This window comes from Tupaia chinensis, unplaced genomic scaffold (genome assembly GCF_000334495.1).
Source record: "Tupaia chinensis unplaced genomic scaffold, TupChi_1.0 Scaffold000668_1, whole genome shotgun sequence".
Lineage (NCBI taxonomy): Eukaryota > Metazoa > Chordata > Mammalia > Scandentia > Tupaiidae > Tupaia > Tupaia belangeri.
The window spans coordinates 405,647-428,405 of NW_006160190.1; the positions used below are offsets into that span (position 1 = coordinate 405,647).

Here is a 22,759-nt window from a genome sequence, read left to right on the forward strand (position 1 = left end):
AAACACACGTATGGGAACCTAGAAAACCATGAATCCATGTGCGTCAGAAGTGGGTCTTGCCTTTTTAACTGAAAAGTGTCTACCCCAAAGTACTCCTTCTAGGCCAACACCCAGTGAACTGAGTTAGGGTGTTTTCTGTCTTATTTCTGTCTCTGTCTCTGTATTTCTCTCTCTCCCCCTTTTCCTTTCTCTTCACTGCATTGTTATCATATATATTGTTTTTGCCTTTAAATTTTTTTCCCCTTTTCATTTTTTTTGCCTTTTGTTTTGTATGTTTTCCACTTTTTTTCTTATTCTTGCTTATTTTCTTATTCTTGCTTCTTATTCTTACCTTGCTTCTCAGCTTTTGCACATTGTGTCAAGACAGGTCTTGGTACACAGTACCAAAACATCTAAATACTTGTAGGGTCATAGAAAACCTGAACCCCCACTGAACTGCTACAGAAAGGGAGAAACTCATCTTCATAAATCTGATTCAAATCTCTTTCTCTGGATACCACATTGCAAAACACAGTAGTAGAGGAGATAAGGCATAGACGTACCTCACAGTAGAGTGAACCATACTAGTTTACAGTAGCAGAAATCTCCAAAGTAGCCAAATGTGAATTTACCACCTAATGACTAAAAATCAGAGAAGAGTGACTGCAAAGGGAGCAGCAGGGAGGAACACGGAGCTGCAGGGAGTGCGGCTCCTCTTCTCCCACACGCCTTTTACTTGAAACCCCACAGCTCAGTCCTACCACCTAATGACTAAAAATCAGAGAAGAGTGACTGCAAAGGGAGCAGCAGGGAGGAACACGGAGCTGCAGGGAGTGCGGCTCCTCTTCTCCCACACGCCTCTTACTTGCTCAGTCCTGGTGCACATATCCCCCTGAAATTATAAGGCCTTTGTAACATCCTGTTCCATCCCCAAAAGTGCAGGTTTCTTGGTGAGGGTCAGGGAAACAGCGCTGCAGAAATATTGCAAGTCATTTTCTCCTGCTCTCCTCTAACACTCAGAATTAACTCCAAGAAAGTAGGGACTAACAAATATTCAGATGACCTGAAACCACTGCAGACACACAAGGAATATGGGAAACCAATAAAATATCTCCCCCAAGGGGAAAGAACAGACCTTCACCATCTATAGACAGTACAATGGAACTTGTGGAGATAACAGAGAAAGAATTTGGAATATTCATACTTCCAAAGCTAACAGAGATGCAAGAGAAGAGAATCGACGAACACCAGAAGATGCAAGAGAAAAGAGATAATGAGTCACAGGAGGTCAGAAAGTCTTGCATAATCTGAAAGAGGAAATACACATCATAAAAATAATCCAACAGAACTGCTAGAGATGAAGGCTGCAATACAGGAAATCAAAATCTCCTTGAAAGTACTAAAAACAGATGAGATCATACAGAGACCCCCAATAGAATCAACCCAAGAATATCTTCTCCAAGACACATTATAGCCAGATTGACCAAAACCACAGACAAAGACAAGATACATAGACTGGCAAGAGAGAAATGTCAAGTTACCTACAAAGGATATCCCATCAGGCTGACAGGGGACCTCTCATTGGAAACAATGCAAGCAAGGAAAGAATGGGAACATATATTCAAAATGTTGAGTGAAAAACAATTTCAAGTCACCCAGGTCAAAATCCATCAGGCAGGTCCATATCTGCACCTTCTGGATCCAGCTTCACAGTGGTGAAGCTCCCTCAGCTAGGCCAGGACTCCTCCCCCCCACACACACACACAAACAGAGAACCCTGGACTAGCTAGGTAGGAAAATAACTGCATTTCCCTCATGCCCTTTTCTGTCCCTCCAAATTTTTTTCCCTCTTATTTGAGAAAAAAGCAGCTTTTCTGTCCCTTTTCTTGTGCTTTTAACTTATTAATTTTTTTCTCTTCCTCTCACCCAGATCTGGATCCATCAGGCAGGTCTATCTCTGCAGCTCTGCATCTCCATGTGGCATGCAAGTGGTTTTCAGTTTTTAACTCTTTTTTATTTTCTGGGATGTATTTTTTCTCCTTTTTTTCTAGGGATTTCCTTCTTTTTCTTTCAATTTCTTTACTTATTACTCACATTTTTCTTTCTTTTTCTTATTCATTTTTCTTCCTATTGCTGTTTTCTACTTTTTTTCTTTTCCCTTACTTTCTAATATTACAACTGAACCCTTATCCACTGTCTAGAGAAGACTAGGTACATAGTAACTAAGCATCTGAATATTGGGAGTTTTTAGAGATTTCTTTTTTTCCTCACTGTACTGGTTGTAAAAAGAGGGAAAGTCTCCTTCATAAATCCAATTTCAGCACTCCTCCTGTGATCCTCCTGGAAAACGCACTAGAAGGGAGAAAATAGCACTGAATTATTTCACAGTTAGGGAAACACAATAGCTCACACTTACAGAATACTTCTCCAGCAAATTAGCCAAAAGTGAATACATTACCAATGACCAAAAATAGGAAAAGGGCCTAAAGGATGAAAGAATCAAGTAACATATAACCCACAAGGGACCACTATAATTCATCTCCAAACAGGGAAATATTAGAAGATATTACCAAAATGTCAGAAAAAGAATTTAGATCATTCATGGTAACGAAATTCTAGGAGATGCAAGAGAAAAGAGACATTGAGCTCCAAGAGAGGAGGAAGTCTTTCCATGAAATAAAAGAAGAATAGGACACCATAAAAAAAAAATAAGTCCGAACTGTTAGATATGAAGGCTGTAATACAGGAAATCAAAACCTCCCTCAAAAGTATTAAAAGTAGGTTAGATCATGCAGAAGATTGAACCTCGGAAGTAGAAGACAAAACCAAAGACCTAGGAAAAATTATAAAAAATACTGAAAAAACAGCCAAGTAAACTGAGGATACCATATGAGAAATACTAGATATCATGAAAAGTCCAAACACCCAAATAATTGGTATACCAGAAGGTGAAGAAACTAATAAGGGAATTGATAATCTATTCCATGAAATCCTGGAAGAAAACTTTTCAAATCTAGAGAGGCATTCGATCATCTAGACCGAAGAAATACAAAGAATCCCAAGTAGAATCAACCTAAGAAGCTCCTCTCCATGGTACATTATAGCTAGATTGTCCAAAACCACAGACAAAGACATGATATTAAGATTGGCAAGAGAGAAATGACAAACCACTTACAAAGGCTATCTATTAGGCTAACACCAGTCATCTCATAGGATACAATGCAAACAAGGAAGAAATGGGGAAATATATTCAAAGTGTTAAATGAAAAACAGTTTCAGCAAAGAATACTATATCCGGCAAGATTATCCTTCAATGAGAAAAGAAGATGAAAATGTTCTTGGATAAACAAAACCTGAAAGAACTTACCAACTCTAGACCAGCTCTTCAAGAAATTCTGAAAGGAGTACTATACGAAGAAAACTAAAGAGACAGACAGCAATTAGAGAACAAAAACAATCAAGTATATGGCCAACTTAAAGGTAGGGATAGGTCTGGAAATAATAACATTAAATGTAAATGGGTTAAACTCTCTGATCAAGAGACACAGACTGGCAAAATGGATTAAAAATCAGAAACCCTCCATCTGCTGCCTACAAGAAACGCATCTCATGAATAAAGACATACATAGACTAAAAATGAAGGGCTTGAAAAAGATTACATGCAAATGGAAACCAAAAAAGAGCAGGAGTTGCTATACTGATTTTGGACAAAATAGGCTTTAAGACAAAAGTGCTAAGAAGAGACAAAGAAGGGCTTTATATAGTAGTAAAAGGACTAATTCACCCAGAAGCTATAATGCTTATCAATACCTATGCACTGAACTCAGGAACACCCAAATGTGTAAAGGAAAGACCGCAAGATCTAAAAGGCAAGATAGACTGTAACACAATAATTGTTGGAGATTTCAACACCCCATTATTTCCTTTAGACAGGTCAATGAAACAAAAAACATGCAAAGAGATTCTGGTCCTAAATGATACCATAAATCAGATGGACTTGTTAGACATCTTTAGAACTTTACACCCCCAAACCACAAAACATACATTCTTCTCAACCCCACAGGGTACTTTCTCAAAGATTGACCACATGATAGGGCACAAAACAAGCCTTTATAGATTGAAAGGCATCTAGCATCTACTCCAACCATGATGGAATTAAACTTGATATTAATCTCAGGAAAAACCCTCAAAAATACACAAATACATGGAAACTAAATAACCTACTTCTGAATGACTTCATGACAACTGAATAAATCAACACTGAAATGAAAAGATCCATGGAAATAAGTGATAATGAGTACACAAGTTTCCATAATTTATGGGACACTGTAAAAGCAGTCTTAAGAAGGAAGTTCATAGAAATTAGTGCACACAAGAAAAAGATGGAAAGGTGGCAAAAGGACAACCTAACATCATGCCTCAGAGAATTGGAAAAACAACAACAGATAAATCCAAAAAAAGTTAGGAGAAAAGATAATAAAGATTTGAGCAGAAATAAATGAAACAGAAAATAAGTGAACCATACAAAATAAATGAAAGCAAAAGCAGGTTCATTGAAAAGATAAACAAGTCTGACACACCATTAGCTAGACTAAGTAAGAAAAAAAGAGAAAAGACCAGATAACTTCAAATTCACAATGAATCAGGCAACATTACAACAGACATAATATCTCCTGCGGGGATGACCATGCCATAATCCCTTTTCCTCCATTCTCATCACGAGATCATGGGCTAGCACGTACATGCGCCTGGCATGAGTTTAAGCCACTGGGTCCAGGACTCAAACTGTGGTCATCTACATGGGAGTCCAGTGACATAACCATTATGCCAACCACTGGCACCCAGCCCATCCTGATTTTCAAGCCACCAGGTGCAAGATGCAAACCATGGTCAACCATGCAGGAGTCCAGTGACTTAGCCACCACACATCATACTGCTCCAGAGTTTTTTTAAAAATTACATGACTTAAATGTTCTCCCTGATAACGTCTTCTCTATGTAGGTGGTTTTGGAAGAACTACCAATATGTATTGGCTTTTCTCTTTGCCATTGAGGAGATTAACAAGAGCCCCAATCTGCTCCCCAACCTTTCTCTGGGCTCTGATCTCTACAACGCCTTTCCCACTCAACAAAGAACCTTGGAGAGTGCTGTGGTTTTATTCTCAGGAGGGAATCAGCCTCTCCCCAACTACAACTGCAACAGAAAGAAGCAGCCTATTGCTGTCTTCTCAGGAACCACATCAGCATTTGCAGCTGAGCTTGGAAGCCTTCTAGAGCTCTACAAAAGCCCACAGGTAAGCATGTTATCCGTTTTGTATGGTGATGTATGGATCTCTCCTAATGTCATTGGATCTCATCTGACCTAGAAAAGCAGGGTTTACGTATACCTTGAGAGTTATAAAGAGATCCCAGGAGTTTTCTGAGTCATGAGAACACCAGAGACAGTGTGGAAGTGGGGTGGGAAATGATAGAGGGTGAGAGGAAGAGGTAAACCAAGGGGAAAATACAAAGAATCAAAATATTTAAGTAATACAAAATGAAAAATTATCTTTCATAGATAATATATACAGTAAAATCTTTGATTGAGCCAATACATAGTGTATTCTAAATGAGAAAATTAATTTTTTCTGCTGTAATGATATACAGTGAATGAATGTAAAATAAATTGTACTTAAGTAAATAAGTAAATAGATAAAGAGTGAAAAGGATGAGGAAGAAAAAGGCGGTGCAGTGGAAGCCTGAGCCTCAACTCAAAGTCTTACAGGAGGACAGTTCATCCAAGTCCTGCCATGGGTAGTATTGACTACTGACATCCTACAGCTGTATGCCTCCTAGGAAACATTCACAGCACAGAAATCCATAGACTAAGATATCATTGGGGGCATCCATAGGACAATGATAGTTAGATGTAGAGATGATAAGTCCTGGATATCGGCCCTCTATTGAAAACAAAAATAAAGGGACACTCCATCCCTGGAGATTTAAAAAACGGGCTGCATCTCAATTACACTTGTGGTTGATCAGCACCTCTGCCCAGTACAACCTTCTTCACACCCATGCAGGTGGATTACTTGGTTTGAAAGTCCTCCATAACACTTCATATTCAGCTCTCCACTTCAAGGATTCTCTCCAGTGAAACACTCTCAGACAATCATTAGTCTGGAGAGGCATTATGACAGGACACAGGCAGTATACGTTTAAGTTAATTTTATATTGGAGTAATAATATTGGATCCTCAGAAGAGTCATGATGCATTATTGCAGAGAAAAACAATAATACAACATGATTTTTCCAATGACCCAATATTTTCTAAAACCAGAGAGGGTGGGTCTTTGCAGTCCTCAAGACAATGTAGATTGTGCTGTGGTGATAAATTAAGTCCAGAGTCTGGGGCCAGCAGTTAGCGTAATGACTATGTCGCCGGACTCCCATGTAGTCGACTGCGGTTCACATCCTGGACCTGGTGGCTTAAACTCATACCGGGTGCGTGTGTGTGCATGCCCAAGATCCTGAGAGGAGAATGGAGGAGAAGGGATTGCGGTGTGGCCATCGCCCTTGGGGGGTGATTTCTCACTTTCTGTCTCTCTGTGTCTCTGCCTGTCTGGCGAGCGCACATGTCCTATAGCAAAAACCTCTTCAAAAAAAAAAAATTTAAGTCCAGAGTCTGAACAGTAAGTCCAATGAAGATTTAGTTCAAGTGAGCCCATGGCATTGTGGACAGATGTCTGACTGCTTTTTCCTATTTTTTCAAAGTCCATTCCAAAGGCCTGGGTGGGAGCAGTAACACCCATGAACATTAACAAGACCATTTTTTCCATTAACAGGATTTTTCCTACATCCTGTCCCTGGCATAGTATTTTTGAGATGTACATTTCAACAATTACAGTATATTCTTTTATTTATTTCTTCCCAAGACACAGAAGTTCCTGTTCCTTGAGTTGTAGATTAACCATTTTTTTTTTTTTTATGAATCTCTTTCCAGGACACCGATCTTTTCTTCTAATCACCAACCTAAAGTCTGTGGAACCCAACTATATCCTACAAGCTCCCACTTGCACATGTCCTGTCTTTTAGGGACAGTCCAATGGAAATCTCTTTGCTAATTCCTGTCCCTGGCATAGTATTTTTGAGATGTACATTTCAACAATTACAGTATATTCTTTTATTTATTTCTTCCCAAGACACAGAAGTTCCTGTTCCTTGAGTTGTAGATTAACCATTTTTTTTTTTTTTATGAATCTCTTTCCAGGACACCGATCTTTTCTTCTAATCACCAACCTAAAGTCTGTGGAACCCAACTATATCCTACAAGCTCCCACTTGCACATGTCCTGTCTTTTAGGGACAGTCCAATGGAAATCTCTTTGCTAATTTTGTCTTTCACTCTCAAAATCAAATAAAAGGAACCCCTGTACCTGATCACCTCGAGAAAGGCATGTATGCCTCCTCTCTGGGCCTAGGTCACTCATATTCTGCTTGGAAATGAACTGCATTAATTACTAATAATTAATTTTTTAGAGTTGGTTATTTTTCTGTTGACAAGATGGCGACCATGAAGGGACCAGAGATGAACTGGAGATCTTCCAAGGGGTTGCTCTGAACCTGATACCAGCAGTGGGCACTTTGTGCCCTGTAGGGCTCCGAGCCTCTCCTTGGGGGAGATTCAGTAAGTCCTCTGGCCCAGACCTCCCAAAATTTGGTAGAAGGTATGATTTATTTCTAAGCTGGTTTGCTTGTTTGTCTCCCTTATGTTTGTTTGTCTGTTTTGGGTAACCGAGGTTTGCTCTCCTCCTAGTGAGAGGCAGCTGTTTGCTCCCTCTAGGGTGAGGGACAGGGGTTTGCTCTCTCTGAGCAAGGTTAGTGTTTTGTTCCCCTTTGAGTGGGTAGTTAGGAAAAATAAAAGTATGAAAGTGCATTAATTATTAAAAAAAAGAAAAAAGGAAAAAGAGATAAAAAAGGGGAGTATTCTAAGGGGTCTTCCTCCTTTGCCTTCTTGAAGCTGCTTCAATTGACTGCTATGAGTTTGCACTGGAGAAACCCAACGGTCTTACTCATAGGCAAATGAGAGAATGAGCCACTCAGCTCTGAAGATAAAGGGCACTTGCTCCTCCCTGCCTGGTGGGCACCCCAGGCAACTGGGAGCCATACTTGGAGTGTCTGGAGTGGGGGAAGATTTCCTCCTCTTAGGACTAGTAGAAGTCCTATAGGGAATCCCAAGCACAATAATTAATAACAGTCCCATCCAGTAAACGCAAAATAAGAGGTGACCACTCAAGCGTTTTGGGCTCCCTTCAAGGGTGCAAAATTCTTGAAGAGAACTGAGACATGTAAGACGAGTGATCTCGACACTAGAGTGACATTTAGTGGAGAGATGTTCAAAAAAACAACACACTGGTCCACCACATTGAAATCCTTAGGTTCCCACAGGCCGGTTTCTCCTGTTAAAAGTGGATTGGAAAAACAAGAAAAGGAAATAAGACATCTACAGTTTAAAAAGCAAAGAGGACGACCCGTTTTGAGCACCACAGCCAGCTTTATGTATGACAACTATGGTGCCTTGACCTGCAGGTATTTAGATAAATGGGAAGAATTATAAAAGGTAATATTGGTTAAAATTTTCTCAGGCAGAAGCTTTAATATTTCTAACTTAGTCTTTTTGCACATTAAATTACAAAATTTGTATCATTTAAAAATGATACATGAGGTTGCTAGTTTAATTAGTATAAAAATTATTTGGAGAAAAATGACAAAATTAACTCCTTATAAAAGTTAACAATACATTTGAGACTGTCTTGAGAAAAGTAATAGCAGCTGCTTCTGAAATTAAGAAGGTACCAAACACTCCCCTTGTCCGGACAATTTCTGTCTTTTTCTATTCCTTCTCTTACCAGAAATAAATTTGGGAAAGACACATTGGTAGATTAGTCAACATAATGGTTATTGTTAACAAACTCAAATCTGATTCCCTCTCTAGGATACTGTGGGCCAAACGTTAAGCACATGATATGAAGAAAAGCCTAGTCTTGTTGCTATGCGCAGGGGCAAAGAATAGGCAGCTCAAAAGGGATCAGTCTGCTAAAGTTTTGTTTTATTTAATTTTTGTATTTTTTTGAGCAAATTTTAAAATTTCATTTTCTTTTATACAATCAATCACAATATTTATCTTACAAAGTGAATATTTCGACATGTGAACATTTCTTCCTAGTCCAATTGATAAAACTGTAGAATATTTTCAACAGATATTATCACATTTCTTTGTCCCATTAATGCTTTGCCTTCCTGTTTTTCTTCTAAATGTCCTTCCTCAGACCCTACTCTTTCACACACACTATATCTGGTATTTACATACCTTTACTGTGTTTCTAAGTCCTGCAGTCAATCAGTTTCAGTCATAGAGTGTGGACACTCGGTATATATTAAGTAGAGACATACAATGTCTCTCCTTCATACCCTAGCTTGCTTCACTCAGCAGTAAATTTTCCATATTAATCTACTTCCTGTTAAAAGCCAGTTGTTTTTTTTAATTAAAAAAAATTTTTTTTAATAGCTGAATAGTATTCCATAGAGTATATGTGCCACAGTGTTTCGATCCATTTATCTGTTCGTGGACATTTGGATTGGTTCCATGTCTTAGCAATTGTGAATAGTGTGGCAATAAACATCGATGTGTAAGCACTTTTCCTATTAAAAATTCTTTTGTCCTTTGGGTAGATACCCAGGAGTGGGATTGCTGGATCAAATGGTAGTTCTATTTGTAGATATTTGAGGAATCTCCAAATTGTTCTCCACAGTGGCTGGACCAATTTACATTTCCACCAGCAGTGTAAGAGAGTTTTTCTTTTCCCACACCCCCACACCCCCACCAGCACTTACATTTTTTTTTTTTAATCTCAGTCATTCTGACTGGGGTTAGGTGGTATCCCATTGTTGTTTTGATCTGCATTTCCCTTACAATGAGGGATGTTGAGCATTCTTTCATATGCCTTTTAGCTATTCATATGTCATCTTTAGAGAGTGTTTTTTTTTTCAACTTATTCTCCCATTTTTTAATAGGGTTGATCATCTTTTTTCCGAACAGCTGCTTGAGTTCCTTGTGTATTCTGGTTATCAGTCCCTTATCTCTGGGCCTAGGTCACTCATATTCTGCTTGGAAATAAACTGCATAAATTATTAATTATTATTATTTTAGAGTTGGTTATTTTTTAATTGACAGCATAGTAGTTGGAGCAGCTGGATCCCACATGTGTCAGACCCAGCAGCTTCAGAAACACACTAGGCACATGTGTATACATGTTCAAAAGTCTAACAGGAGGGGAAATGGAGGAGAAGGTATTGCTGTACCCACCCCATGGTGGGTGTGGTGGAAGTTGCCCTCTCTCTACCTCTCTGTTTCTCTCAGGATCTCACCCATCCTCTGGCAAGAAAATAAATACATAAAAATTAGAGATTTATTTCTATCTCAGAATTTATATCTAATTTGATATCTGGGGAAGTAAACTGTTATTCCATAAGCCACATAGCTCAGGATGGAGAAATCACCACCACCTTGGTGGTGCTCCATCTTCATGAACTCCACTTCACCTTCAGCTCCCACTGCAGGCGATGAAGAGCACCTAGGACTGCACAGTTTTTAATTCATGCTTTTATGTGAAGTGATAGATTTGACATGGTATATTCACAAGTCCTTTCCTAAAAGCAATGAGGCTAGGAAACTGTATTTTATGATAAGACTAACAGAACGAAGTCTCCTCTACAGTAGTCTTTCTCTTTGGCCACTATTTTGTTTTCTGGTCTCTTTAGGTAGAAAGTTCTCTCTCTTCCCTTTCCAAAAGAAACATTCCCGTGCCTTTGTATTATCCACTCTTAGTTTCTGACACAGAGTGCAGACATTCAGTATGTAGTGAAAGGGGACATACAGTGCTTCTCTTTAATAGTCTGGCTTCTTTCACATAGTAGTAAATCTTCTATATTACTCCACTTTCTACCAAATGCCAGGGTCTCATTGTTTTTAATGTGTGAGTAGTATTCCGTAATGTACATGTGCCACATATACAGTATATATACGTTTTCAATCCGTTCATCTGTTTGTAGACATTTGGGTGGTTCCTTGTATTAGCAGTTATGAATAATGCTGCACTGTATGATATGTGTATGGATGTTCATGTGATTTTCCAACTGAGTGCATTCCTATTCTTTGGGTAAATACCCAGTACTGAAATTGCATGATAATATTGAGAGGGAGGGAACCAAAGGGGAAAAATAAAGAAAGAATCAAAACATTTAATGAACATAAAAATAGAAAATTACCTGTTGATAATATATATGGTAATATATTTGACTGCACCGATATACAGTGTATTCCAATGAGAAAATATATTTGGTTTGCTGTAATGTTACACAGTGCTTTAATGTAACTAACTAAATAAATAAATAGTCATTAGTAAAGTCATGACATATTTTTCCCACCAAAAAGCATCATGACTTTTTTGATAACCTAAGAAATAAATAAGCAACAGACCCTAATCACCCAAACTCATAATCACGCTATTTCATTTCTTATTTCAGATCACGTATGGTCCTTTTGATCCCATCCTAAGCAATAAAAACCAGTTTTCATCACTCTATCAAATAGCCCCAAAGGACAGTTTTCTGACCCTTGGGCTCATCGGGCTATTGCACCACTTTGGCTGGACATGGGTAGCACTCTTCGTACCTGATGATACAAAAGGGGAGCAGTTCCTTCAGGATCTAAAAGCACAGATGCTTAGACAAGATATCTGTGTGGCCTTCACAGAGAAGCTCCCTGTGACTACAGGCTTCAGTGTACATCGCGATTTCAAATTCGTGATTAGGTTCAGAGTTTCATCTGCAAATGTGTATATCATGTACGGTGATTTAGGGAGTCTCTTGATCTTAGCCATGCAAAAAGATTTTAATTCAGCATCAGGGAAGGTATGGATCATGGGAAATCCCCACATACCATGGTGGGATTTTGTTTTTCGTAACTCAAAAAACATGCTTCCCTTATTCCATGGAAGCCTTTCATTTTCATACCAGAAGAGGGAAATCCCTGGCTTCCAACAATTCCTCAAGACTCTTAACCCATACCAATACCCAGAAGATCTTTACTATAGAGAATTTTGGATACTCAATTTCAATTGCACGGTTACTGGATCACATTGTTCATACATTGGAGATTGCCCATCAAATGCTTCCTTAGAGTTCATGGAAGACAAGACTGACCTGCTGTCCGTGTCTGACTCCAGCTATTTGATCTACAATGCTGTGTACGCAGTGGCCCAAGTCGTCCATAGGATTCTTTTGGAAAAAAGCAAAATGGGATGTCCCGGTGGTACAGAGCAGCCTGTGCTTCTTCCCTGGCAGGTAGACCTCCCCACTACTAGGACATGCCCTGGGCACTTCACGGTGTCTGGAATTATCTTATTAGCAGATAAGATCATGAACCTGTAATTACTGAAAAAGAACAATTTAGGTCAAAAGGAAAAAAAGTGTTTCTTTCATGTTGGGGATATGTGTTATTTTTATTATATTTTACAGCAAATAAAACCTCATAGGAAAAAAATTGAACAAACAAACAAACAAGCAAAAGCACACACACACAAAAACCCAGAAGATAGATCTAGGGCCAGAAAGTAGAATGATAGTTCAGGCCCTGGATCCCACATGGCTCATTGTGCAATTCGAGTCCCAGACTTGGACGCTGTAAACACATAGTGCGTATGTGTGTGCCCAAAAGTCCAAGAGAATGAAGAAAAGTTTGCAGTGTGGCCATCCCTGCTGGAGGGTGATTTTTTTTTTCTCTGTCTTTTTCCAGTAATTACACATGCCCTATAGCCATAGTCTAAAATATGGAGAGATAGATGTCAATATTATATATACTATTTAATATATTATATGTACATATTTATATATACATATTTTCTAGTAATATATTTAACTTCAGAAAATACTGGTATATTGATTATACATGGATCCAGCTATTTCATCCTCAGTGATGAATATGGCATGCTTCAATCCCTTCATATAATGTTTTTGGAAAGAACAGAAAACATTCTATATGTTGCATAGAAAAACATGGAAAATGATGCCACAACCTCCCTGACAACCTAATAATATCCTATAACAAGTCTACAAAATTATTTTTAGACATAACTGTTTTGATAAAATATACAACAATCATGAGGCAGAGACCATGGTCTCATTTAAACATATGGGACCATTTAGTATTCATTGCAAGCTCATCGAATAGCCTGCCTGGTTGATAAGTCACATACAGAATGCACTTATCGAGTCCTGTCCTGATGCACCAGGACCAAATATGCTACATAAATTCTTTGAATAAAACAAGCAAATGTAACATACAGACAGAAGTATATATCGATGTAAAAATTAAGACAGGAAAGTGTGTGGGGCAGCAGGTGCCTTGACACTTAAAGCTCTGGATCCCACATGACCGACTTGACTCTTGAGTCCCAGACCTAGCAGCCTGAAAACCACACTGGGCACGTGTGCATGCTTGCCCAAAATTCTGAGGGGAGTATAAAGGAGTAGGTATTGTGGCTTGGCCACCCGCCCAGGGGGTGGTTTTTCACTTTCTCTCTCTCTCTCTGGCCATCACAAGCACTCTATAACAAACACTAAAAAAAAAAAAAAAGTTTAATTTACCCTCTCATTTCTATGTGTACTAACAATAATAAGACTCATTTGCACTCTGGGGTTGCTTGGAGGTAGTTCTGAAAGATGCTAGCAAGATGCTACTGAAGATGTGATTGTGGACTATATAGGATAGTTCTATTATAAAAAATGAAAAGTTTAAATAAACAGATTCATGAACATATTTCTTCTTTTCCATGCCAGAGATTTTTTCTTTTATCTTCAGAAATTAAATAATTAATGCACTTTGTTATAAACCTTCTCTGGGGCCAGCTGGTGGCATGGTGGTTGAAGCAGCTGGATCCTACATGGCTGACTGTGCAGTATGAGTTCACAGATAAGGCAGCTTTAGAAGCTCACCAGGTACATGTGCATGTGTGCCCCAATCCCAAGAGCAAAGATGGAGAAAGGATTGTTGTCTGACCATCTCCCACGGGCCATGTTTTCTCACTTTTCTTCACTCTCTCTGTCTCTCAATGGTGAGTATTCATGCCCTCTAACAATTTTTTTTGAGAGGTTTTTGCTATAGGGCGTGTGTGCTCGCCAGACAGACAGAGACATAGAGACAGAAAGCGAGAAATCACCCCCCAGAGGGGATGGTCACACTGCAATCCCTTCTCCTCCATTCTCCTCTCAGGATCTTGGGCATGCATGCACACGTGCCCTGTGTGAGTTTTAAGCCACCGGGTCTGGGACGCAAACTGCAGTCGACTACGTGGGAGTCCAGCGACACAGCCATTACGCTAACTGCTGGTTCCTACCCTCTAACAATTTTTTTAAAAAGTTCATATTAGTTCAAGAGTTTTAAATTTTCACATTTTGTAGTAGATTCCACCCTGCAATATCACACGACAATCACAGCATCACCAGTAATAAGAAGAATGATAAAAAGAAAGAGGAAAAAACACACTTCATATTCTCTCTGAAAAGTTTTAGTGGGGTGTCATTGACATTTTCAAAATCACAGCTATTTAAAGTATACATTTTGATGAGTTTGGATGTATGCATACATTTCTACACGATCACCAGTCTCAAGGAATTTTATGTTTTGAGAGATATTTTTTGCTAGGGCATATGTGCTCATGAGAAATCAAGAGATACAGAGAGATGGAAAGTGAGAAATCACCCTCCAGAGGTTAAACCACAATGTAAACCCTTCTCTTGGGATTTTGGGCTTGCACGTGCATGCGCCCTGTATGAGTTTCCAGGCGCCTGTTCTGAGACTTGAACCAGGATCAACTATGTTGGAGTTCAGCAATATAACTGTTCCACCACCTGCTGGTCCTCATTCTCAGGGAATTTAATGTATTTATCCTCTGGTGTCTTTTTCTTGGTTGTTCATTGTTTTTGTTGTAACGCATTTGCACTCGCTGAAGAGAGACACACAGAGAGAGAAGGAAAGTGAGAAGTCAGGACCCAGGTGGATGGACATGTTACAATCCCTTCTCCTGCATTCTCCTCTTGAGATTTTGGGCATGGATCCACATGCACATGGAATGTTTTCCAAGCTGCCAGATCCCGGACTTGAACCACTCAGACAGGCATGTGAGATACAGTCAACTTAACCTTTGCACAATCTGCTGGCCCAATTTTGTTCCCTTAGCATTGTTATTTTTATTTTTATTTATTTTGAGAGATTTTTCCTATTGGGCACATGTGCTCACCAGAAAGACAGAGAGAGACAGAGAGACAGAAAGCAAGAAATCACCCCCCCCCCAGTGGGGATGGCCGCGCCACAACCTCTTCTCCTCCATTCTCCTCTCGGGATCTTGGGCACACACACACACACGCACCAGGCGTGAGTTTAAGGTACCGGGTCTGGGACTTGAACTGCAGTTGACTACATCCATAGCTATTACACAAACTTCTAGTCCCTACCAAACATTGTTAATCAGGATTGTAACAGAACCCATGCCTAAGCTACCTTCTGGAAACATCCTGGAATTTCTCTGATATAATGCCTTTACTTTTCCATTGTTTTCATGGAGAAGGGTAGAGTTTATCTAAAAAGTCTATGAGATAGGGATGTGAAAATAGGAACACTTAAGAGACTAGCAGGTGGCATGTGATTAGAGTGCTGAATTCCTACAGAGAGGACTGTAGTTTGAGCCCCAGACCTGGAGGTTTGCTTTCTTTTTTTCTCTCTCTCTCTCTCTAGGCATATAAGCCCTAAAGCAAAAATAAAATAAAAACGAAACAAAACAAAAAACAGAAAACAAAATAAAACAAACTCCCTCAAAATAATAATTATAAATTAAATTGAATATTTTAAAAAAATGAAAATAGGATTACTTGATGAATGTAAAACTTCCACCTCTACATTAAATGCATTTCCTCTTTACAAATTATGCCTCTTGTCCAGCTCCACTCATTAATGAGGAAAACCATCTTTACAAACAGCGCTGGGGACAACATGTCTTTTGGTGACAATGAACAGTACATGGCCCAGTATGATATCCAGAACTTGGTGAAGTTTCCTAATGACAGTTGGATGCTGGTTAAAGTGGGAGAGTTTGTCTCCAAGAGTCCACACGATCGAGGTTTGGTCATCGATAAAGAGATGCTGAAATGGCCTGATGTATTCCAAGAGGTATGGCCTAATTTCCATATTCATGGGGGAGCCTGGGGGGGCAGCAGGAAGGGCAGGTTGAATCCACCTGGGGAGGAGCCAGGTTTACATTGTGAGGCTCTATGTTCCTGCCAGGTACATATACACATGCATGTGATTTAGCAGACTTGGGGTGGATATCTGCATGGTCATTGGGAGTGTCTGCCTCTCTATCTTCCCCTGATATAAGAAGTACATAAATAAATTTGAAGAATTTAAGGCCTGTGTCTAGAAAATGGTGTAGAGGTTAAGGCAGCTGGAGGCCACATGGCCACCTGTGTGATTACAGTCCTTGGACCTGGCAGCTTAAAAATGATACTGGGCACCGTTGTGTGGATGCCTGGAAACCCATAAGGAGAATTGAGGAAAAGGAATTGCTTCCCCCTGGGGGCAAGGTGGTTGATTTTCCCCTTTCCCCTCGCTTTCTCTGTCTCTGTTTCTGGGGCACTACAGCAAGAAATTAAAAACAAAACAAAACAAAACAAAAAACAAAGGGAGGAAAGAAATTATTTCAGATAAAATGGTTAAATTAAGGAGAAAATAACACAGCAGTTATTGCCAGTTTGTGTAAAGTCATTTCATTAGGTACTTCAATAATAGATGTTAAATAATTTAGAAATAAAGAACACAGCTACCATACTAACCGATAGTCTCTGAGATGGTACAGCCTGGGGGCGGGGAGACATAGGGATGGACTCATGCTAAAGGTCTACATTATTGCTTATGAAGGGAGAGACAGAGATGTCTGTCACAACTGCTGCTGACCCACGTACCAAGCCTGATTCTGTGTTTCCCTCAGACTCCTCCATCCGTGTGTACCCAGAGCTGCGCTCCTGGATTCAGGAAAATTTCCCAAGAGGAAAGACCCACCTGCTGCTTCCTTTGTGTTTCTTGCCCTGAGAGAGAGATTTCCAACTGGACAGGTGGAACATACACAAGTCCCCTATGATAACGTCACTCACTGTCTCTCAATAGAAGGGAAATAAGGACACGGGGGCCGGTGTTCTCAATGCACATGTTCACTCATGTCTGCAGTATGTCCATGTTATGGTGCTGATAGCTGCCACGTCATGAGTTAAGCCTTTGACTGGCTGTGCGTGTCCCGTTAGGCTCAACTGTGGCCCATGATTCCAAAGGATGCCTTCACCTACATCCAGTACTGGCTGAGGCAGTCTCACTTGAGGTCTGATGGTGACTGTGCCAAAGTCTACCTTTGAAATGGCAATTGTTGGCCAGGTGGTGGCTAGGTGGGTAAAGCAGCTGGATCCCACATGACCACTATGGTGGTTCACGTCCTGGACCTAGTGGCTTAAAAAACACGCCAGGTACATAGGAGTGCATGCCCAAAATCTTAAAAGGAGAAATAGAGGAGGGATTGCAGTGTGACACCCCCCATGCTGCTTTCTTACTCACCTTCTCTCTTTCTCTCTCTCTCTCTCTGCTGAGCACACATGTCCTCTACCATACTTTAAAAAGAAACAAAACAAAATAAAAGAGAAAAAAAGGAATAAAAGATGTGTAATCTCCAGAGCTATCTGTGGATGACGTGAAGGTTTAAATCTTTTTAAAAATGTAGTAACCACAGAGCAAGTGTAAATAAATACTATGGAAATACTTTCTTCTTTTTTCAACCATGTTCTTTTACTTGAGGAGTTATGTAATTAAAGTTTATTTATAATTATTAAGATTTTACTTTGACCATAGAGAGAGGGAAAATGAGAAAATATTATTTTAAAGAATGAGAACTCAACATTCTAATGAATTCCACGGTCTGTCATCTCATATTATTAACAAGGGATATAGTCAATAAAAATATATCAAAACAAAATGTGACATATTAAAATACAAAATGTACAAAGATTCATTAAACATGCTTCAATTTTCCTGCAGATAAAGAATAAATATTGCAATGATCTAAGTTTTCCCATAAGTATTATGTAATTATAGTCATATAACACTAGAAATAATTTGATATTAATCACTAGGCAGACTAGATAGATATGATAAGCTATGCCAAGAAAGAAAACGTACACTTCCTGGGGTCAGTAGGTGGCATGATGGTTAAGGGGCTGGACTCCCACCTGGGCAACTACAATTCAGTTCTCAGACTTAGCAGCTTAGATAGTCACACCAAGGAGGGTGCAGGTACATGTGTGTGTGTGCAGTGTGCCCCATGTGTGTGTGCCTCAGATCCTAAGAGGAGAATGAAGAAGAGGGGATTATGACGTGGCCGTCTACCCTAGGGGGTGATTTCTCACTTTCCCATGGTGTCTACCTCTCTGTCTACCACAAGCGCACAAGCCCTATGGCCGAAAGAAAAAAACAAAAAAGATATCAAAAGAAAAAGAAAGAAAGACTTCTCTTTTCAGGAAAAAAATGTAACACTAAACATGTGTATAAGAAAAGAAACTTAGACAGGAGCACGGAACTTTGGATCCAACATACACATGCTTCTGTGTGCAGGTATGTTTGTGAAACAGAAGTCAGAAGTTATGTTGAATCTGTGAAAATAAATGGGCATCTCAAAGAGAGAAATGTGAGAGAGGATTAATCTTTCATTCTTCTAAAATCATTCACTATTGCACTAGTATTATCTAAGAATAATATTAAGAGAAATGGAGCTAAACTTCCTATGCCAGAAACGTAGAATCTTGGGGTCTTCAGGTAGTATAGTGGTTAAGGTGCTTGAGTTCCATGTGGTTAACTATAGTTGAAGGACTGGATTTTGTGCTGTGGAACTCACAATGACCATGTGCGTGTGCATGCCTAAAATCTCAAGAGAAGAATGGAGAAGAGATTGTTGCAGGGCCATACCCTCAGGAGGTTGATTTCTCACTTTCTGTTTCTGCCTTTCCAAGGAGTGTCTGTGCCCTACAGCAAAAAACACTTAAAAAAAAAAAAAAGAAATGAAGAATTGTAATCTATGGTGTCCCGTTATTACAATCAAAGGCAGTCTGGACTCTCAGTGACAGTGAAGGTGATTATCCTCATCAACATGGCGAACATGAATGATTTGTGATACTGAAATGCTGAATCTCTGCTTTCTCCCAGATGCACAGCAGTGTTTCCTGTGCCCACCTGAACAGTACCCAAACAGTGAGAGAACTCATTGCCTCCCTAAGCCTGTCATTTTCCTGGGCTTTGGAGATTCTCTGGGAATGGCTCTGGCCTGCACAGCCCTCTGCTTCTCTGTGGTCACAGCTGTGGTTTTGGGCTTGTTTGTGAAGCACCGAGACACTCCCATCGTCAAGGCCAATAACCGGGCTCTCAGCTTCACCCTGCTCATCTCCCTCCTGCTCTGCTTCCTCTGCTCCTTGCTCTTCATTGGTCATCCCAACACAGCCACCTGCATCCTCAGGCAGGTCACATTTGGGCTGGTGTTCACTGTGGCTGTTTCCACCATTTTGGCCAAAACCATGACTGTGATTCTGGCATTCAAGGCCATGACGCCTGGAAGAACACCGAGACGTTTGTTGCTGTCAGGGGCCTCTAACTCTGCCATTCCCATCTGCTCCCTGATCCAAGTGATTATCTGTGCGATCTGGCTGGGATCCTCTCCCCCTTTCGTTGACACAGACTCACACTCTGAGCCCAGAAGCCTCATCATCATGTGCAACAAGGGCTCAGTCACTGCCTTCTACTGTGTTCTGGGCTACCTGGGCTCCTTGGCCTTGGGGAGCTTCACGGTGGCCTTCCTGGCCAGGAACCTGCCTGACACGTTCAATGAGGCCAGGTTCCTCACATTCAGCATGCTGCTGTTCTGCAGTGTCTGGGTCACCTTCCTGCCTGTCTACCACAGCACCAAGGGGAAGGTCATGGTGGCCGTGGAGGTCTTCTCCATCTTGGTCTCCAGTGCAGGGCTCCTGGGCTGCATCTTTGTCCCCAAGTGCTACACTATTCTGATGAGGCCTGTTAAGAACTCATTGAAAGATTTAAGGAGGAGCAAATTTTCTCGAGGAAATGAGGCCTGATCTCCTTACTCCATTGTACATTTTATGGATTTAATAAAAATGCACTGATATTGCATACCATTATGACAATGTAATGAAAACATTTCACTTTTTAAATCTTCATATTACAAAATTAAAAATAAATACATAAATTAGAAAACTCTGTCAAGTTATTTTAAAGTCATGCTGATTGAAGAAAATAATATGAAAAGGGGAAAGAAAGGCTGGGTGAAGGATACATTTCTCTTTAGTAATGACACATTGAGCCATGTGGTGTTTAGAAGTTGGTGCCAGAATTATCAAGGCACAGAACACAGAAAATCAAATAGGAGGAGTGGGTGAGTGGCTTAAAATAGTCAAGAGTAGGGTATGTAGGAAAATCTAGTCTTCTCTCTAATGAGACCTACTCCTTTGTAAATCATGAAACCCATTTGTATTACAAGGATACTGCAGGCCCAGAAGTGATAGAAGACATAATAGAAAAGAGCCTTCTATTAGTTGCACGGGGATTATCAATGGCCAACATAATTTCTATCCCTTCTTAATTAAACTTCAAACAGAACCATGATGGAATCACAGAGCCCAACAAGAAGGATGTCTACAACATGTTTCTCCACATTGCCTTTCTCCAATCTTAACTATTTCTTTTTCTTTTTTCTTTTCTTAAGAGTTCTGAAGTGACCGGTATGCTAAATCTAAATCAGCAGAATTCTGGTAGACATCGAATACTTAAAGATGTCTCTAATAAGACCCTCAAAGTACAGGCAATAATTTAAAAAAATATACAAATTGGATCACATACGGTGAAAAACCTTCTACACAGAAAAAGAACAACAATAATTAGAGTGAATTGACCACCTGGAGAATGTGAGACAACATTTCTAAACTATGTCTAGATAAGAGATTGATCACTTAAATCTTAGTTTCTTGCACAGAGTTTCTCCAGGGTTTTAAAAAATACACATATGGTTCTTGTTGATTTTAACATCAACTATATCTAACTTCTCTATATCTTTCTTAAAAGTTCGATACAATCACCCTCAGGCTCTACTGGACACAAGAGACTGCTGTCTGATAATGAGGTGATCTCCAAAGACTTTCTGGGCTGTGATGAAATCATAAAGCCCAACTGAGAAGGAAAGTCTAAAACATGTTTCTCCAGATCGTGTTATCAACATGGGGGTGACAGGTGCAATGCTCCAGGGTAGGGGGATTCCCCAGAGCTCCTGGATGGGACTGAAATGAAGCAGTGAACAGATAGGGAAGCCAGAGCTCCTCTCATCACAGTGGCACTAAGAGAAAGGTCTAAGCACTGTGAGGTCCCTTGTAAATGCCATCCTTTGGCTCCCACCTGTGCCCTTGTCTGGCACGCCAGTCTGTCATATATGCATTCTATAGGATGAGGGCCTACAGTGAGAGTGGGAATCTGCTGTGCCCTACACAGAGAGAGATTCTTCCTGGAAAGGGCTCATTCTTTAGACCCAATCCACACCCATCTTTTCTTCAGCTAAGCCTACACAGAGGGTTCAGTCTGTATGTTAGGCAGATACTGAAATGTCAGTGTGTCAAATTTGCCTCTTGCTAGTCCTACAGACTTTCCACACTGCATGTGAGCTGACGTTAGAGAGCTGTTTCATAGAGCATAGGCCAACTGTCTACAGAGATGGGGACCTGGTCCTGGGTGGGTTTTTCCCCCTTTACACTTGGATTCCGGAAGAACGGATAGTCCGGCTATCTTTTCTGATAAAGCCAATTCCAGAAGAGAAACTTGGATGGTAAGTTACATGTGGGTGACATGTTGTTGGAAGTCAATTTATAACTGAGAATTTAACTGTGATTTTCATGTGTATAGTATTTTTAATCCAGTCTTGAAATTTTGGAAAAGTGAACATAAATATGGAAATACAGAGACCAATATATTTTCCTGCCTCTTTATTCTTCCCCTCTATTCCTAATCTTTTTTTAAAATTGAATTTCTCTCCACTCCGTTTATGACAGAAGAAAGAAATCAATATGATCATGGTCCATCTTATCAGCTTCATCCCCATGACCAGACTTATCGGGGCTTGGAATGAGTTAGAGTTTCAGGCCCTCAGCCCCCTCTCCTGCTGTCTAAACTGACTGAATGGAGTCACACAAGCATATCAGATACACTGATCCCTTTGGCATGAAGCAAATGGTAGGATGAAGGAGATGACCCTGGGTGCCCACTTCTGGCAAAGGCATTGTTGAAATATGACAAGTACAGCAGGTGGGGGTGTGAGATCCATCACTATAAACAGACCAAGTTCTGTGAGAACTCAGCTGCTGAATCCCGTCAGCTTGAGGCATTTGGCTTTGTGATTCTGACGGCCAGAAGAGTCAAGGAGCTCATCTTTCAGAAAGGGATAATGTCTTTTTCTTTCATCCTGATTTCTAACATCTCCCTGAAATATGGAGACCCTGTATGGAATTGGGGCTTTATGCAACTATCTGGTATATATCTGTCATAGTTGGATGATTACTTGTTTTTTTTTTTTTTTTTTTTTTTTTTTTTTTTTTTTTTGTGTT

General features: G+C 40.0%; 1 protein-coding gene across 1 annotated transcript; it reads left to right on the top strand.

The window, feature by feature from the left end:
• Positions 1 to 1,200: 1,200 nt before the first annotated feature.
• LOC102503169 (vomeronasal type-2 receptor 116) lies at positions 1,201 to 20,230 on the top strand. The gene is made up of 6 exons (XM_006159950.1): positions 1,201 to 1,235; positions 4,981 to 5,272; positions 11,543 to 11,782; positions 16,014 to 16,241; positions 17,059 to 17,182; positions 19,311 to 20,230. The coding sequence occupies exons 1-6, from the start codon at positions 1,201 to 1,203 to the stop codon at positions 20,228 to 20,230; spliced, it is 1,839 nt and encodes a 612-aa protein (XP_006160012.1).
• Positions 20,231 to 22,759: the final 2,529 nt, after the last annotated feature.